The 24,573-nt window shown below is 42.4% G+C and overlaps 1 protein-coding gene across 1 annotated transcript; it reads right to left on the minus strand.

Moving 5' to 3' along the window:
* Positions 1 to 129: 129 nt before the first annotated feature.
* Nup88 (nucleoporin 88) lies at positions 130 to 24,432 on the minus strand. Its single transcript, XM_032912503.1, has 17 exons — positions 24,110 to 24,432; positions 20,753 to 20,922; positions 19,845 to 19,970; positions 16,343 to 16,429; positions 13,076 to 13,249; positions 10,756 to 10,942; positions 9,313 to 9,460; positions 7,915 to 8,013; positions 6,577 to 6,667; positions 4,222 to 4,323; positions 2,268 to 2,426; positions 1,927 to 2,052; positions 1,755 to 1,820; positions 1,570 to 1,650; positions 1,205 to 1,331; positions 961 to 1,079; positions 130 to 360 (listed from the first exon to the last, which is right to left on the minus strand). Exons 1-17 carry the CDS (start codon positions 24,410 to 24,412, stop codon positions 297 to 299), a joined length of 2,229 nt encoding a protein of 742 aa, XP_032768394.1. The 5' UTR covers positions 24,413 to 24,432; the 3' UTR covers positions 130 to 296.
* Positions 24,433 to 24,573: the final 141 nt, after the last annotated feature.

Raw genomic sequence — 24,573 nt, forward strand, 5'->3', positions numbered from 1 at the left:
TACTGAAGATGAAGCTCTTAGCCTTCATGTATGGATGGACCTGGCTGTGCAGCAGGAGCTGAATTAAAATCAGAATTAAAACCAATCAACCAACCAACCCACCCATAGACTTTAAATAAAAGCAAAGTCGAAATTTTGAATAAAAATTTATTCAAGTATTATAAAACAAAAGGAATAACAAAAGAATAACCACACCATAGTTTATCCAAATGCGTCTTTATAAATTAGATTATGCTGCCTGCTTGTTCTGCAGCACAGGCTTGTAAGCCTTCAGCTGTCCTTAACTTCAGGTGGTGTCAGAAGTTGACATGATTTCGGATATCATTGATTTGCTTCACCATTTCTCGTATGTGTTCACCCCTGCAAAGTCATCAAATGACTCAATTTATAAAAATGAGTAAGATGACCTCTTAGTACTGAGCTGCAAGGACCCCCACCATTCTAGATAGGATTTTTCTGTGTAGCCCTGGCTGTCCTGGAACTTGCTCTATAAACCAGGCTGGCCTCAAACTCAGAGATCCATCTGCCTCTGCTTCCCAAATGCTGGGATTAAAGGTGTGCACCACCATGCCCAGTTGTAAGAATTCAAACTCTTAAGTGTTGCAACAGACTTAAGAGTGGCTTTGCTAATACTAAATAACCTGAAAAGGTTTCAGGCGGACAGCAGTGGTTTTCTGTGTGGTGTTGGGGACTAAACCCAGGACATCAGCCACTGAGCTAAAGCACAGCCCCAGGAACATTGCCAGTCATAACTGGGATGTACTTTTGATTATACAAAATTATAGGAGAGCCACTACTTGCCACCCCACCATATTCATCTAAGCCTCTGTCTTTTGTGCCCCCATTCTGCAAGCAAATGCCTCGACTCAGAATTCTTATCTAGGCAGACAGGCAGCTTTTGGTATACTGCCAGGGAAAGCCTGCCTCACAACAGTAGCTGACGGGAAAGCATCGACTTACTCTTCTTTCAGGATGGACTGAATGCACTTTCGCTGGTAGGCACTGAGAGTAATGGTGGGTTTCTGAGGACTCAGCACTTTTTCCATCTTTCGCTGTTGATAATCTTTTTTCATAGTAACCTCAAGTATCAAACAGAACACATATATTTTGATGGAGTTGCCACACATTTTTATAGTATCTGTTTTACTGTTCACATTTTACATAAAACTATTTCCTGGATTAGCCAGCCTGCCCCCATTCTTACCTGTTTGATGGCATTGCCTAGATGTCGAAGTTGGTCAGGTATCAGCTGTAGCTCCTTCTTCATGTCTCTCTCACTGTCCGAGAGGACTGGGAGCTGAGTATGAAAACTATGAAGCACTTTTTTCATCCTTAAGGAAAGGAAGGAAATGTGAGTAAAGACTGCTAATTATAAGAGAAAGTTTGTAATTCAAGAATTTGGTGTGTGAGGAGACAATAGAGAAGGGGTTGGGGACAGTATCTTCTTTCATACTTCAAAGGGTTGGGGATCCATTTTACTGTATAGGTTTACGGACACTACAGTACCCAGGTACTCATAGCATCCTTAACCCTGTGCAGGCAGGGAACTGATGCTTCATGACCCCTGACCTGTTCATGATATCTTCTTGTTTTTCTTTGGCTTCTTCATATTTGTCAGCTAAGCGCTCGGCCATTTCCCGGAGACTTTTTCTAAAGAAATGAGAAATTTTGGGATCCATGATGTGGCACAGCATCCTGAGTGAGATGCGTGCACCACTCTGCGTCAGTCCTCTCCTCTCGGGTTTGATACCCACCTCTCCTCTCGACAGTAATTGAGATCTTCTAGTTGCTTCCTCTTCTGGTCACATAATAATTTGACCCTTCAAAAAGAAGCAGTAGTCAAGTTGAAAGGAAAGCCAGGCTTCCACAGACGATTACTGAGCCAACCCCTAGCAAGGACTAGAGGCTGTTCACCACAGGCAGTACCTCCGCTGAATCTCCTCCTTGGCCAGGTCCTGCTTGAGGATGTACTGTTCTCGGAACACCTGGGTGGCCCTGCTGATCAGCTGAAGACACTCCTCGGGAGGGGGAGCCAAGTCCTTCTCAGATGACCTTGAAGAACAGTTGGTCATTTTCGTTAGCCAGGTAAAACAACCAAATAGACAAGTCCTAGACCAGCTGAAGTCCCCTCCCACCGCACCACAGTAAGGACAGAAATGACCCAAAAGCAATGATAAACACTTGGTAGCAAGCACAAAACCCTAAGTTCAATCCCCATTTTAACCAAGAAGACCGTTCTTAGAAGTTGTGTGCCCTAAATCTCGTACTTGAGAAGTGCCGGGTTGGCAGCGCTGCGCTGCAGGATTCGTTTAATGTGCTTCTCAAAGGAGTCTGGGGCTTCCGCTAGGATGCGCAGTGGAGACTCTGCCACTCCAGCATCTTCTCGGGTGCAGAGCAGGGGAGGAGATGCTGGGTGGACTGTACTTCTGCAAAACAAACAAGTCAGGTCACTACAGAGTTCCCAGCCACATTTCTCCAAAACCTGAGGACCTAGAACCTAAAAGACACACTGTTTTTGGAAAACTACAAGAACATGTGTTCTGGCCTAAAAGGTCATCTTGGGGAACTCTGATCTTGCTATTTGAGCATTCTGACTCAAAATGCATGTTGGACTTAAAATTCTTTTTGAAAAGATCAAGGCAAGTCAAACACCCCTTTTCTTGCAAAGCACTAACCAAGCTGTTTTTGGGTCTGGTTTAGATGAAAGCTGGGGTGGGACCAGAGGACTGCTGTGTACTAGATTTGCTTCTACGTAATTTGCTTTCTAAAAATTACACTCAAACATTTCCAAAGGCAATTTCTGAGAAAGCGCAAAGGTCTGTGGCCTTTGGCAGCAAGGAAGTACCATACTTTGAAGGCACCAATTCATCTTTGGAAGAGCTTTGTAAATCAGTGTTAGTATGTAGACAACTGGTATTTCAGGCAGTTGGCAGAAATATGATTAAAAATTATCCTGATAATTAAAGAGTTTTCTCTTTGGGATTGATGTTTTTATTCAAATAGTGTGACTGACCAGCTTTTTAAAAAACACTAAAGGTAGGTATATAATGGATTTATAAAAAAAAAGTTAATCCCCAGATTTATTTTGCTTTTCCCTATTATCTGTTTTATGTGCATGTGCACAGCATGGTACAGCACATGTACGAGGTCAGAGGACAGTCTAAAGGAGAGTTTTCTCTTTCTCTACATCACATGGGTTCTGGGAATTGAACTCAGGTTGTCAGAGTCAGTGACAAGCACTCTTACCTGCTAAGGCCTGTCTCACCCGCAAATGTTTTCCTAGTATTTCTTTTGTTTAAATTTGCTAGAATTTTAATATCTTTTTTTTTTAATAAAGCAACATAAAATTTATACTTATATTTTTTTTCCTTGTCAAACAGTGTAACTGGTCAATCTCTAAAAAACACATAAGAATAGTAACTGAATGCAAACCCTTCACACTTCTGTCAGTATTCAGAAATACCTGTTCTGAATAGACACCAAGGGACTGGAGGGTCTCATGTTTGACACCCCAGTGACTTGGTTTTCATGTCTATTCCTACATTTATAAGACCCAACCTCCCAAGGCTGTTGGAAAAGGAAAATGGTGACTACAACTTAATCCATAAACTCAGCTTTTTTTTTTTTTTTATCAGAGTTTGCATAGTCTGATGTCCCTCTGAGGCTGGCAGAAAAAGAGACCAGGCAGACCCTCACGTACACCAGAGCTATGTGCAACCAATGACTTGTTTAAGCCTTCTTCTATTACACGGAGATCAGTAGATTCCTTGGGGCTTCTCTTACGTGTCCAGGAGGGCATACAGGAAAACATCTTATACCTGAGCCTGACAAGTAGCAGTCAATTAAATCCAATTCCAACAGTGCAGTTCAGTGTCTCAATCCTCTGTAGTGGGGAGAAAATCTCTAGCTGGGTGCAAGGAATCACAATAGTAATCTCAGATAAGGTAAAACCTGTTCTAGCCAGCATGACTGCAGACTAAAACCCTATCCCCAAAACAGAACAGAAAAGCTATGATTCTTAGGAGGCAAAACAAGTAAAAAAAAAAAATCCCACAATGTCTAAAATGAAACTTTTCAGAGATGAAGAAAACAGAAATACCGACTAAATTCAGAAGCCAAAGCTTATACAGCGTCAGTCAAACTAGGAATTAAGAGCATTTTTCCACCTTTGATTTGGCAGAATTAAAGAGAGCTATGTGACTAATACAGTATGGGACATACAATAAAGGCCTTATGAGACATTCATAGGTACTGGTGATGCAGATCATTGTGGGCCCCAGGATGTCCGGGACGATCCAGAATCCTCGAATTGGAGCTGGCTGCCTGGAGAGAGACAGTCAGAGGTAAGTTACAAAGCAGCAAGTGCACCAGAACCAATAGCAACTGTATGACTGGTCCATGGCCTTTTGGGGCCTATGACGTTCGGACTGTCAATGTAGTAATCACCACAAACATGGTTACTTGGAAACACAATGTACTCTGATCAGTTTAAACCAAGCTCCCACTTAGCAATCTATAAGCTATTTGCCAGTTACCCAGGCATACACAGCCTATCTGTCTTTCTCCCCACTAACATGTAAGGCCCATCTATCTCAGTGAACCTTGTCCAGTGCCAACAAACTGCTCAGAGACCTAAGTGAACAGGGCTTTGGAATCTTACATACCCAGTGACCCAACACCTGCCACAGGACAACTTCATTTCATGTGGTGTGCACAGCACTGTTTCCTTCTATTTCTTTCACCAGAAGTGGGGAAAAAACAAGGGTCTCAAATAGGAACTGTTGTCTCCACCAATGTGCCTTATTAACTGGTCTACATGCCCATTCTCCCTGTGCCTAACCACATTGCTACACCTTAGTGGCAATGCCACCTCTTGTCACTCACATCTGAAGTGTGCCATCAACCGTACAGTTTCAAAGTGTCCCATTATGGATCTCCTCTCAGCTTACAGACAAGCTCATGTTTTGTCCGTCAAACATTCTCTACGGTGGCTTTATGGGAAGCTTCACTGTGCCCAATCTGTCTCCCTTTAACCTGTTCTTTATTTTCTAGCAGCAACCATGTGAGAGAGTGGAGTGTCCACACAACTGCCTGTTCACACACCTGTGTGTAGGCACAGCTTCACTTTGGTCCCTGAGCTAGGGTCTCACTGAACTCGGCTGGCAACCAGCAAGTCATAGTTATCCTCCTGTTCCTGTTCCTATTAGGGAGAGGGAGACATAGGACCTAGCCACACCTAGCTCTTTACGTCTACTCAGAAATTTGAACTCAGATCTTAAGAGTCGCTCAGCAAGTCCTGTCACCCACAGACATCCCCTCCCTTATGTCTCTTTCTAAAGTAAACTTTATCTAAAAAGAAAGAAAAACCTGTAAATAAACATCACACAGTAAAATTAACCAAAGTCTATACTTCTCAATAAACTTCTATTCAGTTGTCAGTATATAATCTATATACAAAAATGTATGTATACAACATGTAGCCAGTATCGGTCAGGAACTAAAAAGAAAACCAAGGCTATACAGTTCAGCCATAGAAGGTGCCTAGCATACACAGGGCCCTAGGCCCTTGAAGAAAAAAGGGGAGGAGGCAGCAGCAGTCACAGAAGCCTCCATGTTCGTAAATCACGAGTCCCATCTCACACTGCCATGTCCTTGCCTTACTCTCACTTTACACAATTATTCATGTGTATGGGTGTCTTGCCTGCATGTCTCTGGACCAAGTGTGTCTGGTGCTGAGAGAGGCCAGGAGAAGGCATCAGACTCCCAGTTACTTGAGTTACAGGTGGGTGTGAGCTGTGGCTATTGGAACTGAGGCTGGGTCTTCTGCTCTTAACTGCAGAGCCTTCTCTCCAGCCTGTAAGTAAGGCTAACCTGGTACATTTTGCTGTCATTCCTCAATCCTTCCAGTACAGTGCTGAGTCTCTACTCTATGGCCTGGTAGTGCTTATCCAATACTACTTTATCTTCTTGTAAATAGCTTCTTGCGTTCGTCACACCTCTGATCTGGGTTCTCTGAACCCTTTCCTCAAGTTTCCTTCTGGGCTCTGCTGCTCCACTCAGTGCTCAGAATTATGTGTTGCTTGTTATCAAGTCTCCTTTTTGACTCCAGATCTTTTCCTGGTCAACATTTGTCAGAAGCACAGCTCCAATGCTGACACTTTTGCTACCACAGACCATTCCAAACTTTAGACCCATACACATAAAAGTGTATTCGACTCTTCTATGCACCTCTCTTTACTCACCAACACCACTGAATATCCGCTAGGCACTCTTATACTCTAAGCAGGCACAAAGCCAACAGAATCCTAATAAAAAGATGATAAACTACCTTCATAGCATATACGCCCATGAGAGGTGGGGTTGGGAGATATGCTACCAAGAAAGCCCCAAATTAGCCTGGAGAATTAAGGGACCCTTCTCTGAAGAATTTAAGACAAGAAAATAAAAATTATCTAAGAGAAAATGACCAGTTGCAGTTGGGGATACAAGAAACTGTAGAGTGGCTCTGAAGCACAAGAAAGCTTTAGGTAAATACCTGATAACCATGACACTCTCACAAGTGAGGAGGGTCTTTACCTGCATGGCAACGGCTTTGTACAAAGAATGTGCTCCACGAAGCATTTCTGCTCAGCAGTGAGCTCCTGTAAACTATCCTTGTCTTCTTCATCTACAAAAGGACACATTATAGAAATTAATATCCTTACACAAAGCTCCAAGTGAACGTGCTGTCATTCTTAAATGTTTCTAAGTTGTCTCAGCCACTGCTATTCGAAGGGCGCACTTTTCAGACAAAGCCAGCTGAGCACTTATTGAGAGCTGCTGGCTGTTGGGAGAGGGTGAGCCAGTTTAAGGGGTGTGGCTCCCAGGAGGTGACATGTTCAAATGCACGGTACCACATACATGAGAGTACAGGCAGTACAGTTTGGACTTAGGCTACTTTAAATAAAAAAAAGACATGAAGTTGGAAGGGGGCTTTGGGCTTGAGAAATGGGTCTGAGAGGAGTTAGGGAAGATGAGCGTGAGGGAGGGGAGTGATGATGACCAAAACACACTTGCACGGGTGGCTCTCAAAATAAACACATTCGAAAGCAAACCGCCTCAGCCTGCCACTCGGCATGGCGTCTGCGGTCAGGTTTGCACAGGTGCTCTTTATTATTTTGACGAAATTCCTTTCTAAAACTAGTTTGTTGATTTTTTTGTTTTGTTTTGTTTTGTTTTAAGTAGTGTGGAGGATCAGAATCAATTTTAAATGCTAGGCAAACGATCTGCCACTGAGCTATATTCCAGCCCTTTTGATTGTTTTTAACATGAAAAGATGTTAAATATTCTTAATTTTTTTATATATGAAAAAAAATCACACTTATCCCTTGTATTCTATTTTATGTTAACTCATAGAGCTGGATGCTAAAGAAAGCCTGAATTTCTGGAATAAATACAAGTCAATTTTTTGTGTCTACATTTGTCAAACATATTTGACTCTAGTTTGTAAAATTGCTTGGCTCTGGTATTACAGGTTGAGGTAAGAAGTGCTGTCTTTTGGGGGAAGCTCATGGAGAATCAGTATTTTAAATGTAAAGTCACTTGGTCTTGGGCAAGTGGTGTCCCCCTCCTCACATTCCAATCAGTTCTGAAGTCCATTCATTTCATCTAGGCCTTCTAATCACCAAGTTCAGTTTTCCCTTAAAAATTTTAAATTTCTACAGGCTTATTAATAATCTACCTTTGTTTTCTGACTATAGTAATTTTAACTTTTTTTTGCTCTAATATTTGGTCTCTGGCTAAAGGTTCATCAGCTCTGATGATGACCCTTCTAAAGAACCTTTAGTTTCACTGATTCTATTGTTTTCTTCTCCACACTATGTTTTGTCAGACTCTCTGAAACTTACTGGGAAACACAGAAACTTAGTAACTCACCTGATCCAAGGAATTTGTGCAGTTTGTGAATCCAAGTCAGCCCAACGCTGTGTACGCCAGCTTCATGGCTACAGTGGTATCTCGAAGGACACTTGGGATCTGTAAGTAGGATCATCAGAGATTAAAGGTAGCAACTAGGAAACCTGAAGAATTTACCCCAGTAAAAACATATGGTGATGGAACTGTCTACAGGATTTCCATGTTTGTGCACTGTTGCCCTCTTCTGGCCTGCAGCCATACATGTAAGCAGAACATTGTATACATAATTAATAAATCTTACACTACCACCAACAGACACAATGTAAATATTACTTTCTTTTCGTAATTCTTTTGAGACAGTATCTTAAGAAGCCCTGGCTGGCCTGATGGTGTGTGTAGACCAGGTTGGCTTCGAATTCACAGTGATCTCTCTTCCTCTTGCTGTGCTAGTAGGTCTAAAGGTGTGCATCACCAGGCCTGGTCTGAAATGTAATTTTCTAAACATATTTTCCATCAGGTAAACCATTTCTTATTTATTTTTAGGTGTTCAAAGTAAAGGATTAAGAATGGGACTCAGCACTGACTGCTCTTCCAGAGGTCCTGAGTTCAGTTCCCAGCAACCACATGGTGGCTCACAACCATGTGTAATGGGATCTGATGCCCTCTTCTGGTGGGTCTGAAGACAGCGACAGTGTACTCATCTAAATAAAAATTAATTTAAAAAGTTGCTTTGGTCATGGTGTCTCTTCATAGCAATACAACAGTAATTAAGACCTATGTTCTTTATAAAACCAAATACCTTACCTTATTTCACCTCACTGTACTCACCTATCAAGCTCTTAATACTTAATTTTTATATTGCTCAAAACACTAACTAGACATGCTTAGTGACTTCTCTTTGCAGTTTTATTATATAAGGAATACTGCTTTCATATATAATCTGAGATGGCCTTGATTCAGCCTTCTGAGTGTTGAGAATAGAGATATGACCACTATGCCAGACTGTGAAGTCAACTTTTGTTAGGATCAGGAAAAAGTCATCATTAAACATATGGGTGGCACCAGTGAGCAACGTGCCCACCATACAGACCTGATCGTCAGAATCCATGTAAAATGGAAAGAACTAGAGAGCTGTCCTCTGATAGCCAAACTTCACACACACACACACACACACACACACACACACACACACACACACACACACACACACACACAAAATTAAGTATGCCAGTGGAGCCACAATGAAGATGAGTATGTTAAAACTTGAGTTTGCCTAGGAAAGAGTGTACTATATAGTAACTAAAAGTCCAAAAAGAATCTAATTAACTTTTTAAAAGTTGTGAGCTCAGAGACAGACTACGTGGTAAGTAACAAACGACAATGATAAATTAGTATAAATACAACGGGTAAACACCTCACCTCTGTGCAGTTTAATTGGACAGGAAAAGTCAGAAGCAAAGGGATCATCCTCTGCAGACGCCAGTTTCAAGGCAAGCTCTAACTCAACACACTCAAACACGTACAGAGAAGGGATGAGGTCGGCCCTGGGATCCCAGGATTTTTCTAACTGTTAAAAACACAAAGACCGGGGTTGGGGATTTAGCTCAGTGGTAGAGCGCTTGCCTAGCATGCGCAAGGCCCTGGGTTCGGTCCCCAGCTCCGAGAAAAACAAAACAAAACAAACAAAACACAAAGACCGAAATTTTGACCTCTTATGAATTTGAAAATGTACACAAATACAGTAACAAAGAAGAAGGGTCAGACAGTCCTTTCAAATGTTTGGTCAGATAGTCCTAACCCATCCTTAAACATCTATCTCCTCTGTTAACCTTCAACAACAACAAAAACATCAGAAGCCTGAGGAAAGGACAGCCTAGTGGTCCAGAGATTTAGTACAAAGGTCCAAACCTTGTTACCAAGGACTACAGAAGTCAGCTGGGTATGGGGCATCCCTTTAATACGTGGGAGGCAGAGGCAGACTCATCTCTGTGAGTTCCAGGTCTGCTTGGTCTATGTAGTAAGTCCCAAAGGAAGCAGGGCTACATAAGGGAGACCCTACCTCAAAAAAACCAAAATAAAAACAAGACTATGGAGGCCCAGAATCACCACTAACAGTGGTGTCAATAAACGGACAGGAAATCGGGCACACACCTGCACTCCCAGCACTGACTGGGCACGGTAAAGCAGGAGGATTTCAGTCACAGACCACCTTAGCCCATAAAAAGTTTAAGGCAGCCTTAGCCACATAGTGAAACACTGTCTCAAAAATCAAAGAACAGCAGTTAGAGAAATAGCTTGCAGACCAATCACTTTTAGTTTCCAGCATAGCCGCCCTTTTTCTAAACAAGTATTTTTTTTTAAAGTAAATTAAAACAAAACAAAAAACACCTTAAAAGTTTTTAAGAAACATGGTCTAACCTTTTATTCAGCACATATCCATATCCACAATAACCTACCCACATGTTTTATCTGCAAGTATGTCTGTGCTCACAGAGGCCAAAAGAGAGTGTTAAGATGTCCTGATACTGGCTTACAATCAGCTGGGGGCTGTGCCTGTTAGGAATTGAACCTGGGTGTTCTTGGAGAGCAGCCAGTGTTCTTATCCTGAGCCCTCTCTCCAGCCCCAAGCAATCTTTTGTTTAGAGAATTCCACTTACTGATGCAGGTGTAAACCCTTAATAAGACAGTCAGAAACAAATAATTTCATGAACTCTAAATTATTCTTATACAAAATATATAATTACCAAAATACCAGAAGTGCCACGTGTAAGCTAGAATTCCTCATATTAAGCAGTCAAACTGGCCTACAAAATACACCTGCTACTAAAGATAGAACTACAGCAACACTAGCCTGTCACTCACCGTTTGATCGTCATCTTCTTCTCCCTCTAGTACAACACAGTGGTACAGCATTCCTGACTCAGTCGCAATGACTAAGATGTTGGGAACACAGGGCAAACAGAGTATAGCACAGGCATCGTAACCATAGTTATCTTCAGCTGCAGGATGCATAGGCAGTGGGCCCAACAGCTTCCCAATATTCCCTGGGCTACAGGAAGAACAAAAACATTATCAGGAAAATGCTCGCAGAAGGCAACTGTCCCTACTCTTCTTTGACTTTTGTCTTCCTTCAGTCACTGCTGCTTCACATGTCATTTTCCCACTCAGACTCCAACAGTGGTGACTCTTGGTCTGAGATCACCTTCCTTGAAAGGAAAACTGCAGTGCCTGCAAAGTCCAGATTTTTGCTTTGTTTAGTTTCTTTTTCCCTTTTAGACAAAGTTCTATGTAATCTAGGCTGCCTTAATTCCTGATCCCCATCTCGTAGCTTCCAGAGCTAGGATTCTAGGAGAATGCCACTATTCCTTTGAAGACACTGTAGACTGTCACACTGTGAGGTTCAGGGGGCAGACTGGCATCTAGTGGTAGTGGTAAGATTGGAGGTCCCATCCCCCATAATTACTAACACTACCAGACAAAACAAAGAGACAAAGGACTGAATAGATGGTTCATCGGTTAAGAGCAGTGGCTACTCCTGGGGATCAGGGTTCCATTCCTAACACCTACATGTGGCTCATAAATGTCTCTAGTTCCAGCTCCAGGGATCTGATGTCTACTTCTGGCCTCTGCCAGCACTGCGTGTGTGCAGTACACACACATAAATGTAGGCAAAGCATTCATATACATCAAATACAGATAAAACTGAAAAAATAAAGTCAAGGTCCCATTACATAGTCTAGGCTAGCCTTAAACTTAGGACTGCTATGCCAGCCTTTGGTGAGATGGAATTACTGACCTGTACCACATCCAGTCTGGTTCCCCTTTATTTAAAAAAAATTTTTTTAAAAGACTTATTTATTTTATTTCTATGAGTACACTGTAGCTGTGTTCAGACACACCAGAAGAATCTCATTACAGATCTCATTACAGATGGTTGTGAGCCATCATGTGGTTGCTGGGAATTGAACTCAGGACCTCTGGAAGAGCAGTCAGTGCTCTTAACCACTGAGCCATCTCTCCAGCCACACTAGTTTCCGTTTTTAACACTCCACTGATAGTACTCTAACAAAAATCACCTATGATTCTAGTTCTGAATCCAAAGATTAACCTGACCTGCATTATCATCACTAGTTAACTGCTGCTGCCTGATCTATTTATTTATTTATTTATTTATTTATTTATTTATTTATTTTATTTTTTTTGAGACAGGGTCTCTCTACACAGCCTTGGTTATCCTGGAATTTACTCTATAGACCTGTATAGACTAGGCTAGACGTCTGTCTGTCTCCCAAGTGCTGGGATGAGACACGTGTGACTCCATGTGCAGCTGCCTAATCCTGTTAATGCTCCTGACAATTTTGTTTCCGGTGTGTTCTCTGCTTCTTTCAACATATCTATCCTTCCAGAGTGTGGTCTCACTTTTCTCTCTTGTTTTCTGGGCTCAATGACTAAACCTGAGATCTAAGGCCAAACAAACAAGTGAAAAATAATCCTCCAAAAGTCCCCCAACAATAAGAAAGCAAATCTCATATAATTTTTAAAAAGATGTTAACTGTCACCCCTGCCCCCACAGCAGGTATAAACATAAGCCACTCTGGTCCCTCCCTGTCCTTCTGCTTTGCTCAGAAACTAGTATTTGTTGTTTTTTTACATGAATTCAGTGCTCTAGACCGAGATGTCAAGTCACTGAACCTTGAGTGGCATCTGTGCTTTGCACACTCTGCTCTAGGATGCCTCTGTGTGACTAAGATGGCCTAAGTGTTCCCTGATGCTTCCTTTAACTCTGCTTGAGACTTGGTGAGTCCTAAACTACATCAGTCATCTCCAAAAACCCCCAACTCCTATACTCAGAATAATGTCCTTCCGTTCAGTACTTACTGCGTTCCACTACTAGGGAATGAATCCTTATGTCTGTGAGTATACGTGCCTTTCCTCCACAATTTCATATCAGATTACATCCAATCATACCCACCCATACTGCTTGTTTACATAAGTGAAACAATGCCTTTTCAGTTAACTAGACTTTGTGAGCCAAATTTAGTCTTATCTTAAATTATACAACTTCCTTAAATACACAAGGAAGTGGATAATCAAGTACACCATACTCATCTATACCTCAGACAGAGGTGTGGATCTTAGTTCAGCAGTGGTGATGTAGACAGCAACAGTGGCTGTCCCTCACCTGTGTAACAGGCTGACGTAGGTGAGGAAGGTCTCCCCGTTCTCATACAGAATGTACAGTGGATACGCCACTGCTTCTCTGTCTTTCTGTTCAAACATATTCTTTGAGACGGTCACCAGAGGCCCGAAGTCAAACGCCACTGCCGTCTCTCCTAGAGATGCTGTATATGCTCTTCTGCAGAGAGATTTAAAAAAATAAGGGTTGAAAACAAACATTATTATGAATAAATAAATAATTATAAAAATGAAAAAATTTCATTTTGAAGTAGTTAAATATGTAGACACAGCACACATATGGAAATATAAGAAATGGAAGGGAACACAAAACTAGATGAATACAACTGTATTCATCCCACAGACATTTCCCACGTACTGTGTACCATGTACTGTTCTGGTTCATAAAATAAACCAGCAAAGTAAACAAAGGCTCTGCTCTCCAGTGAGAGGGAATAACACATCCAGACAATGGCTTTGTTGTTGTTGCTACTTTTGGTTTTATTGAGCAGGTCACATAGAACACGGACTGACTTAACTTCTAACAGTCTTTCTGCCTTGGCCTCTGAGTGCTGAGATTACAGACGGGGTCATTTTTCCTGAAAGAAAGTGGTGATAGAGAAAGTAGGCCCAGAGGTGTTGGTGGGAGCACTATTTAAAGTGACTGCGTGTCTCGGGAGGAGCTTCAGTGTGAGAACTGTCTCAAAACAGCAAGAACTCCGGGGACATTACTCGACTCCCAGACTGACTGTCTATGTTTGATCCCTGTGATACTCATGGTAGAAGTTGGGAACTGAGTCCTTGAAGGAGGCATGAGCACACATGTGCAATGCAACATGAGCTTATGTGTACACACACACACACACACTAAACAAACACAGACAGACAGACAGATGGATAGACAGACAGACAGACAGAAAACAGGTATGAATGCTTACTCTATGCCTATACAAATGCTAAGCAATCTCGTTTTCCTGGTACTAGTGTTGGAGTGATGCTTCTGTATCCTGTGTGAAGATGTGTCTCTGTCCTTCCTGCCCTGCCTATAGCACCTTGTGACTGGTTAAAATAAAAAGTCTGTGGCCTACAGCACAAGGCAGAATAGTAAGGTAGGACTTCTGGATCGAGAGAAGTTACATGGACTCAGAAGAAGTCAGACGTAAGAAACTGAGGAGAGGTAGCAAAGCAGACCCGAGGCAGAACTGAGATTAGTATAAATGAGATGACTGTGTTACAAGCTAGTGGGAAATGAACCCGGCACAGGCCGAGGCATTCATTAGTAAAAATAGACCTCCGAGACATTCTTTGGGATCTGAGGTAGGCATAGAAAAGGTTGACGTAATTACATACTAGGGGTTGAACTGTCGACCTAGTGCATGTTAGGTAAGTACTCTACCTAACTATATTCTGTAACTATATATATATATAAAGCTATATTCGAGGTTGCTGAGCACTTTCTAATGAATGATTCATTTCACTCTGTGCAATACCCTGAGAAGTGAGCTCAGCCGGTTCTTCACATCACGGGTACATTCACAGCTTCACTACAGAAACAAAGAAGCTGAGTGTAACTAGGAAACTTTCTCAGATGCCAAAGCAGGCATGGTGGAAGCTTGATTGGAGCCTGGTAGGTTGACTGATGCCAGAGCAGAGGTTTGCTTTTGTTGTTTTGAGAAAGTGTTTCCCTGCGTACCCTGGCTGTCCTGGACTTGCTTTGTAGACCAGGCTGCCTCTCCCTCCAGAATGCAGGCATCAAAGGCATGTGCTAGAGCAGAGTTCTTATCACTCTATTTTCTCTACTGCCTCATATATATATACATATACATGTGCATATATATACACACATATATATATATATATATGTATATATGTATACTGTGCCTATCATAACCAAATCAAAAACACCTATCTCCCAACTGGGTTAACTCCAGAAACCACAGGACAGAATATGCCCTGACTCAAGACCCAGGTTCTGCCCATTATGGAAATGATGCATTGGGACGTAGGTTGGCACCCTATTTCCTCACAACATCTAAGTAAACTTTCAGTGCTGGGACAACGAGGGAGTAAACAGTTCCAGGTTGTAGCAACCCCTGGTTCCCAGCAGTAGAAGAGATAAACGCATTAAGGGAATTATACCAACTCAGGCTCTCAATATCCCCACATTTGAAGATCAAGGAAATATGTTTATGGTAAACAATCATCAAAGATGAACAAAAAAGCAACATGACTATAAGACGGGAAGAAACCAACACAGACTTAAGTATATCACCATCACTCCCACTAGGACTTCCAAGTACTCAAACTATCAAAAACAATAAAGATGCATAAAATACTCAAGAATCCTGTTCAGAACAAAAACTACACATTAAGACAACTAAATGAAAATTCCGGAAATGTTGGCACCAGCTTTCATTCTAGCCATGTAAACTACACGTGACCATGTGTTGTGCTCATCAGAAAGACTATCAGGAGGCCAGAGGATTTAGTTTTGGAATTCAAAGGATGATTTCATCTGTGGTAGGAGCAGGACATGTAGTAGATAAGGAAAAAAAAGGAGAGAGGGCGGGGGAGGTATTGGTATTCTGTCTAAGCTCCAACCCCATAGCTACCTGGGCCCCCAGTTGCCTGGCAACAGCCAGCTGTGCCTGACTATAAAGGGGGCTGATTGCCCCCTCCTCTCCCTCTTACTCTTCCTCTTCTCGTGCCCTCTTTGTCCCTGTCCCTTCTCTCCCCATCCCTACTCCCCTTCCCTCCATGTGCTCACGGCAGCACAAGATAATCTGAAAAGCCAGGAATAGAGGTGCACACCCTCAGTCCCAGCACTTAGGGGGCAGAGGCAGGTGTATGTCTGTGAGTTTGAGGCTAGCCTGGTCTACACAGTGAGTTCCAGGACAGCCAAGGTTATTTAGAGATCCTGTCTCAACAAAGCAAAGCACCTGTTAACCGGAAGGACTGAGTCTATTCCCATCCAGAGCTGAGAGTTTAGCAATGAGCTTCACCTACACAGCACAATGGTTAAGTCTCCAGCCCAACACTTGGCCATTTTTAGAACTGTTCAAATTTTATTATGTACTGTTTCTGCCAGTCATATTTTAGAATTACCTCAAAAAGAGATCATGCTGTCAGTTATAGTGACATTCAGATTTACAACTTCTTGTTATAATACCCCAAGCATTCTAAAACTCACCTCTGGAAATTCTGGGAGTTACTGGTAAAACTGCATTTATAGTCTCTAAAAACTCAGTATTTTATGACAGGAATAAAAACATACCCTTTATTGAGTATTAAACTTTCCTCTTCTGCTTCCGAAAGTACAATCACCTTAGTTGGCGTCTGAGGCTCACGCAGAGAGTAAATTCTAGAAAAAAAAAAAGAGTTCTCTTTGAAGCCAGGGAGGGTAGCTCACACTAATTCTATCACTTGGGAGGCTAAGGCAAGTTACAAGCTACACAGGTTACAGGTTACAGAGCAGAATGGATTACAGAGTAAGACACCGTCTTAACAAAATAGAAGTTTTCTTTCATTTCCAAGAAAAGGAACCCCTTCCCCCATGCACTCAGTTCTTGAGGATTCTCCTAATGGGCTGGAGAGAGGGCTCAGCAGTGGAGAGCACTTGATGCTCTTGCAGAGGACCCAGGTTTGATCTCCAGCACCTACATGGAGGCTCACGTTGTAACTCCAGTTGTAGGGGATCCTTCCTCTTCTGACCTCCTTGGGTACCAGGCATACATACAGTATACATACATACAGGCTGGCGAAACACTCACACACATAAAATAAATCTAAAATAAATTTTAAGAGAATTTTTACAATCTCAAATCACCAGTTTTTAGCTCACCACATCATTGTCAAACATCTTGCTATTCCCGGCAACGCTTCCTACTTCCTCTGCTTACTATGTCAGAGGGAGGTTTATGACCTGAAGAAATGCTATCTTTTGCAACACTGTATGTGGGGGGAGAGAGGGTAATAGTGTTGGGGGTGGAACCCCAGGCCCCATCCATAAGTATTTGACCACTGAGCTACATTTCCCACCACATTTATCAAAATTCTAAGGCAGCTACTGCCTCCGATTTGCTGCCTATAATTTACTGCCTCTGCTTGCACCTCCATCCTTTCCCTCTGGAGATCCTGGTCTAGTCATCTCGCTGAGCTCCTAGCTTGCCAGCTTCCCTTCAGTCACACCAGGTGTCTTCTGTCTGCTAGACACAAAACCGCAGAGCAGCGGCCATATCTTAGTGTTTTACAGATCAGAGATCAGCAGACTGAGTGGCATTTGTTATAAAAAGACTCAAGATTAGGTCATCCCTATTTTCTCAAAGAGAAAAGTGAAACAGCTAGGCAGAGGCAGTTAGTCCTCACTTCTAGGCCAGTTTGGTCTATAGAATAAGGTCAAGGACAGCCAAAACTACACAGAGAAACCCTGTTTCAACAGCTGCCCCCCTGTACCCAAAAAGAGTGAACTATTTTTACCAAAATAATTTTAATTTAAGACAACTTATTTTAAATTGTGTATAGGTCTGTGCCTGATATCCTAGAGCTGGAGCTTCAGGCTATGTGAGCTTCAAGAAGCAGAGGCAGGTGGATCTCAGTGAGTTAGGGGCCAGCCTGGTCTATATGGTGAATTACAGGACAGCCAAGGCTAAAAATAATGAAATCCTGTCTCACATAAACAAAAACAAGCCAAAAGTCACATAAGTATTTCTTTAGCAAGAGCTCTTTGAAAATTTGGTCTAAATAAATATGTTCACTGTGGTCCACTTAGGCACATACAAACACTGTTGACACAGACAGGTGTTGGTAAAGGAAGTAAGTGCAGCCAAGCATCCAAGGCCAACAAGGCCCAAGGCTTAGGACAAGGGGATTAAGCTTCCGTATTTTAAACAGAACCTTTGCTATGTGGCGCCAGACATCCTCCTTATAGCTCTAGGCTTTATCCTTCACTTCCTTTTCTAGCATACATAAAAGATGCTGAAATAATAGAATATCGAGGAGTCCTTGGTAGTAGGGAGTAATGTTTGAAGTAGGATAATTTTGTTTCTTCTTTGTTAACTCCAACTACAAAGCTAAGCGGGTGACAAGAAGGTTCTAGAAGGAAGAAGAAGAAGATGCAGCAGTATCTGTAATAAGATAAACCGGTGTTCAGGGTCTAACTAAATAAATGGAAGAAACATATTGATCATCAAAGAAATCCTCAGGTGAACCGGCCATGTCAGAGCTGAGGGTCTAAGGCGTCTATTTTTCTAGAAATTCTAAAGGTGGTATACTAAGGCATCGTAAGAAAGCTTGAGAGGACTACTATCTAAATTTCTGCAGCTCTTGGAGGAAATCAAGGGCACTGGTATGGGTCCACATGAAAACTCATAAAACTTAGGTTAAAAAGATAAAAGGACAGTCAGAATGGCTCAGCAGGTAAAGGCTCCTGGCACCATGGCAACCTGAGCTAAATCCTCAAGACCTACATGGTGGAAGGAGAGAATCAAGTTCTGTAAGCAAGCTGTCCTTTGACTTTCATACGTGAGCTATAGTAGATGTGCACATGAGTGGGTGCGTGTGCACACACACACACACACACACACACACACACACACGCGTGCACGTGAACATGCACTCACTTTTAAATGCAATTTTTAAAAAAGAATATAGCAAGTTTGAGAATCTTCCACCTTGAGGACCTAGATTACAGACAACAGACAGAAGACAGTGGGATACAGATGTCCTCAATGATGAGGGAGTTGGGGAGTTAAACAATGTGCCCTAACACACACCATCTGTGCATAGACACCACATTTATAGAGGTCATAAGCAATGGACAGAACTGGATTAAACCAAGGTCAGGTATCACACTCATTGCTAACAGGTAAGGTCTCTTTGCCTCACTTGTCTGCCGTCTCTGCTCATCTTAAAGGAGCTAAGAGGAAGAGTGCAGCCCCAGTCCTTACACTTTGCCATGTACCTCAGAATGTACTGTACATTACTGAAGGAAGATGTCAAACTCAGCTTGCCTCTCCACTCTCAGTTCCCTTAAGACCCAGTTTTGACCCATGAAATGGTCACATACATACATAGTTTTAAATCTTCAGATCACAGTTTTAACTGAATACACTTGGGGTCTTTTTGTTTTGTTTGAGATAGGGTCTCAGTCTGTAACCCAGGCTGGTGGAGAACTCCCAGAAATCTATCTGCCTCTATCTCCTGAGTGCTAGGATTAAAAACTTGTACCACTCTGATGGGCTTCAGACAATGTTAGTTTTTTGTTTTGTTTTGAGACAGCCTCTCTATGTAGCCCTGGCTGTCCTGGAACTCAGAGATCTACCTGCCTCTGCCTTACCTGTGCTGGGATTAAAGGCATGCACCACCTTTACTAACTACAAGTAAGCAGAAGGTTATGAAATCTGTTTAAGATTCCATTGAGGGTTCAACAATCAGCCCTCAATCATTCAGCAGGGAGAGAAATATTAGTAAAAGCTGTGAATAGAAAACAGAAAATTGAGCCTGGCATGGTGGCACATGCCTTTAATCCCAGCACTAGGGATGCAGATGTGTGAGGCAGGAAGGCAGAGGCAGGTGGATCTCTGTAAGGTGAAGGCCAGCCTTGTCCACCAGTAAGACAATATTTCAAGGGGGAGAAAATGGCTTTACAATAGGCAATGAGCTAAAAACATCACTACATTCAGAGACTTATTTGTGATATCCTGAGCAATTATTTAGTACACAAGTAAGGAACAAAGCCTTCCCATTCACAAGGTATGATGAAGTAAGGGAAAGGTCACCTTATCACATTGTCTGACGTCAACAGCACTATGTGGGGATCCAGCATCTCACTGGGATACCATGCAGCATGCTTCAGAGTCAGAGAGGTAGAACTGGTGAAAAATCTCTCAGCAATCGGGATGGTGCTAAAATAGACAATTTTCAAGAACATTTGTTTATAGAACTTGGATGAAACATGTTCTAACCTATTTTAACACTGTTCCTTTCCTTCTCTTAAGACATTCTGAGAGTATTCTAAGAATTTATCCAAGGAATCAAAATGCAAATATTTTCTACCTTATGGTGATATATTTTATAGACTTTGATTTTGCCGGTTCAGACAGTATTTTGCTATACAGCCTAGATGAGGCCTGGCCCTCACAATGTAGCCCAGGCTGGCCTTGAACACTCAACAACCCTTCTGGCTCAGCATCTTGAGGGCTGGGATTACATTTGTGTATTACCACACCCAGTTCACATAGTTACAAATGTGTTTTGATATTGCCTCTGGTTTGGTCCTTTTACTAATTAATGAAGTAAGAAAACTATAATGGCAGATACTATGATGATTATTCTGAAAATTAAGAAACAGTGATCTGGGCCTGGAGAGATGGTTCAGCAGTTAAGAGCACTGGCTGCTCTCCCAGAGGTCCTGAGTTCAATTCCCAGCAACCATATGGTGGCTCACAACCATCTGTAATGTGCTCTGATGCCTTCTGGTGTGTCTGAAGACAACTACAGTGTACTCATATACATTAAATAAATAATATTTAAAGAACAAAAAAGGACAACAATAGTCCTGCAGGAAGCCAGTGTGCAGGACCATACAAATGTTCAAATGTTTCAATAGTAGCACCCTAAATACATTTCAACCACTTCTGGTCTTAGCGACTTACAGAGATAAACACTAAATGAAAATACAACTTACCTACAATTCACAGTTGCTTTCCCACCTTCAAATTCAGAATCCTTCCCCCATCTCTGAGGTAATTCTAATGCCATAAGTCCTTTTGTTCCTATAAGTGCTACATGATGTTGTGTTGGACTTAACAAGACTTGATGAATTTCAAACAAGGGTGGATTAATGCAAAGTAATCTCTGAAAAATTAAAGCCATTTAGTAAACATGGTTAATTTTATTATAAATATATTTGGGAGTTGCTTAAATGCATAATCAGACTTTAATTTCCTAAAGTTAATAGCATTGTACTAATTGTACTAATAGCATTGTACTAATAACATGTACTAATTGTGTCAGTAACTGCTTATTCCCCAAGAAATATCTCTAGGTACCAGATAGATGACTTAAGACTTAAAAGCACTTGCTCCTCTTGTTCTTCTTGCAAAGGACCTGAGTTTGGTTTTCAGCACCCATATTCTTGGCTCATATTGTCTATAATTAACTACAGTTGCAGCAAATGAGACACCCTCTTCTGGCTTCCAGGAGCACCTGTATTCATATCCATTCTCATATTCTCTCTCTCTCCCTCTCTCCCTCTCTCTCTCTCTCTCTCTCTCTCTCACACACACACACACACACATCATCTGTGGCTCACACACACACACACACACACACACACACACACACACACACACACACACCATGAAAATAAAAACCATAGGGCTGTTCTTCCACAGGACCTGGGTATCCCAGACCACACGGTGGTTTTGTAACCTCTGGCTTCTGTGTATACCAGGCACACAGATGTTGTATGCACTCATTTGCAGTGAAACATGTATACCCAGAAAATTAAAAAACAAAAACAAAACCTTAAGAGAGAGAGATTGATTGATTGATTGAGATTACCCCTGATCTTGCAGCCAGGGAACAAAGGAATGTTTTCTGTAGTTCTACAACACAACTCTGGGTAATACCATAGGTCTCAAACATTCTAAATGCTCTTTTAAACTTTCCCCTGACACAACCTATTAGGCACTACTAAATATCCTCTCTGTGTTCCTGGCATCAAGCAAACTCCTGATACCTAGTAAATAAACTCAGAAGTGTTAAAAGCTAACCATCTTATAAACAGCTCTGTCGAGTAGAGAAGAGCCTCAGGCCAAGTGAAACAGTGCACATCTTTATTCCCGCACTGGAGAAGATGCAGGTGGCTCTCTTTGAGTTTCAGGCCACCCAAGGCTACAAGTAAGGCCCTGGATTAGCTTCAGGAGCTTTGCAACAAGCAGTACTGCTTCATCTATGTGGAGTTAATAAAAGAGTGATATTTTAAGGGAGTGTCAATAATTTGTCATAGCATCACATATCCTCAAAAATACTCTGACACTTTCTATTTCTTTTCTCAGGACCATTTTAGATTTCTATTTTCTTTTTATTCTTAGTAAGTAATGATGAGACTGTCAATGTCAATATATTATTTACCTTGGTATGGAGGATTATGTTAAGCCAAAACCGTTTCAAATAAGGCTTTCTTTGAATACAATGACATTTCTAATTGCTTTTCTATCTGTAGGCCCTGTGTCTTTAAATGTCTGTTGTACAGATGGGCAGTGGTAGTGCATGGCTTAATCCTAGCTCTGATCAGGAGCCTCCAGATCTGTCAGTGAGGTCAGCCTGCTCTACAGACTGAGTTCCAGAACAACTAGGGCTGTTAACTCTGTCTCAAGCCCGACCCCCATCTCCAAAGCAAGTCACAAACATTACGGAGCTCTTGCCTGCTCTAGGTTTACGTCAGATACTGGTCATACAAAATAAAGGAGGCCTAGCCTCTGTTTTGGCATTTATAAATGAGATAATACAACAAAAGTTTTAAAGTAATTATTACTGCATCGAATGCTACATAGCAATGAGATTGCTATTAACTGAAACTGAACACAGGATGCTGGATCCGGGTATCTACCTGGACTCTGGCTGGGGCACTGCTTAAGATCAGGAGCTTGTGGTCAGTCTGGTAACATAGGATTGTCACATACAGCCAAGTGTACTCTCTCTGTCTCCTTCTGTCTCTCTGTGTCTCAGTCTCCTTCTGTCTCTCTGTCTCTGTCTGTCTCTCTGTCTCTCTCTCACACACACAAAAGCTGGCCTGACTCTGATCCGTAGACTCAACACTCAGAGACTGAGGCAGGAGTTCTGGCTAACCTGGGCTACATAGTGATTCCAGACCAGTTTAAGCTACACAGTGGGACCATTCTCTAAAAATCAAAAGAAACAATTAACTGAAATAATTTGTGAGTTTCTGATACTTAATGGAAACTTGACAGTAGGTAGATATGTAAATGTTGACAGAGCTTCTCAACAGCACTGGCTGCACCTTACATCAAATCCAGTGAGAACTGGTTCAGGGCACAAAGCAGATCTTGTACATTGGAATGCCACATTTTGGTTTTTTCTTGTTTGCTTGTTCCTTCCCCCCCCCTCTCTCTTTTTGACACAGGGTCTAAGTAGTCTGTGAACTATCTAGATCAGGCTGGCCTCAAACTCAAAAAGATCTTCCTGCCTCTGCTACCGCAGTGCTGGGATTAAAGACCTGTATCACCAGTCCTGGCTTTAAAAAAATGTCTTTACAAGAGAACTACAAATGAACACTTTAGATCTAGCTCAGAGTTCCAACTCCGGTGCGTTCCCTGGGGAAGCCAAAGAGGTGTGTGTGTGTGTGCTTGTGTTTAGTTCCCTGCATGGCAGCAAACGAACCCGTTAGAACCCAAAGGAGCAAAAAGCAGAAACAAAAACAGAACTTCCTTTTTCATGTCAAGCAGGCAATTTGGTTCTTTTAAATCTGTGTTAAAGCTCACAATAGGGCTAGAGAGATGGCTCAGGGGTCAAGAGCACTGTCTGCTCTTCCTGAGGTCCTGAGTTCAATTCCCAGCAACCACATGGTGTCTCACAACTATCCATAGTGAGATCTGATGCCCTCTTCTGGCCTGCAGGCATACATGCAGGCAGAAAACTTTATGATGTATACACAATTAAAAAAAAAAAAAGCTCACAATAACCCAAAATGTTGGTCACCTCTTTAAACATGGTTCTTTTGGCCAAACCACTAAAAACATCTCCGCCAAACTTATCACGCTGTTTTCTTCAGAGCGCCGATCATTTATCATTTCACGGCCCTCTCCTTTCTCCCACTCAGAGCACCAGCACCTCTGAGCGTCTGACAGTGACCGAGACAATAAACTTGGTTCAGAGGAATAATAATGAAGGATGGACCTTTCCACTTGAAGTGGGGCGTTCCCAAAAGACGCCTGCTCAAGTCCGCTAACACACCCACAAGCAGCCAAGATGGGAAGCGAACTAAAAGGTTGAATGCTTTCAAGATAGACTGGCGCACCTGATACTGGGAGAGAGGAGGCTCCACGCTGCCACCACTGGGGCCTCGAAGGCGAACCACCAAAAAGGCACTGCCTTCTGCGTCCCACAGGAACAGTTCTCCTCCCAGGCCGAAGACCAGGTTTCTCGTCGGCAAATGCGGCGGCAGAGGCGGGCATGAAGGTGAAGTCGAAGTCGCTGGTTTCTCCGCTTCGGCTGGACTCTGGTTTTTCAGACCTTCGCGGAGTCGCAAGAACACGACGTGGTTAGGAAGCCAGCTCTGCCACAGCTCCCCATCGCCCACAGGCCCCGCGGCAGCCGCCATCTTGGACCAACAGCTCTCGATTGAGGGGCGGGGGGAACTCATGCTGCACGTAGCCAATCCGTGGTCAGCATTCCACGCTTTAGCCTATAAGAGAGTAGGAATCCCGAGGACTTGACCCAATAAGAAAGCATCGCTAGAGGAAAGACAGGGCTGCAGGTTGA

Source organism: Rattus rattus, chromosome 9 (assembly GCF_011064425.1).
Source record: "Rattus rattus isolate New Zealand chromosome 9, Rrattus_CSIRO_v1, whole genome shotgun sequence".
Classification (NCBI taxonomy): domain Eukaryota; kingdom Metazoa; phylum Chordata; class Mammalia; order Rodentia; family Muridae; genus Rattus; species Rattus rattus.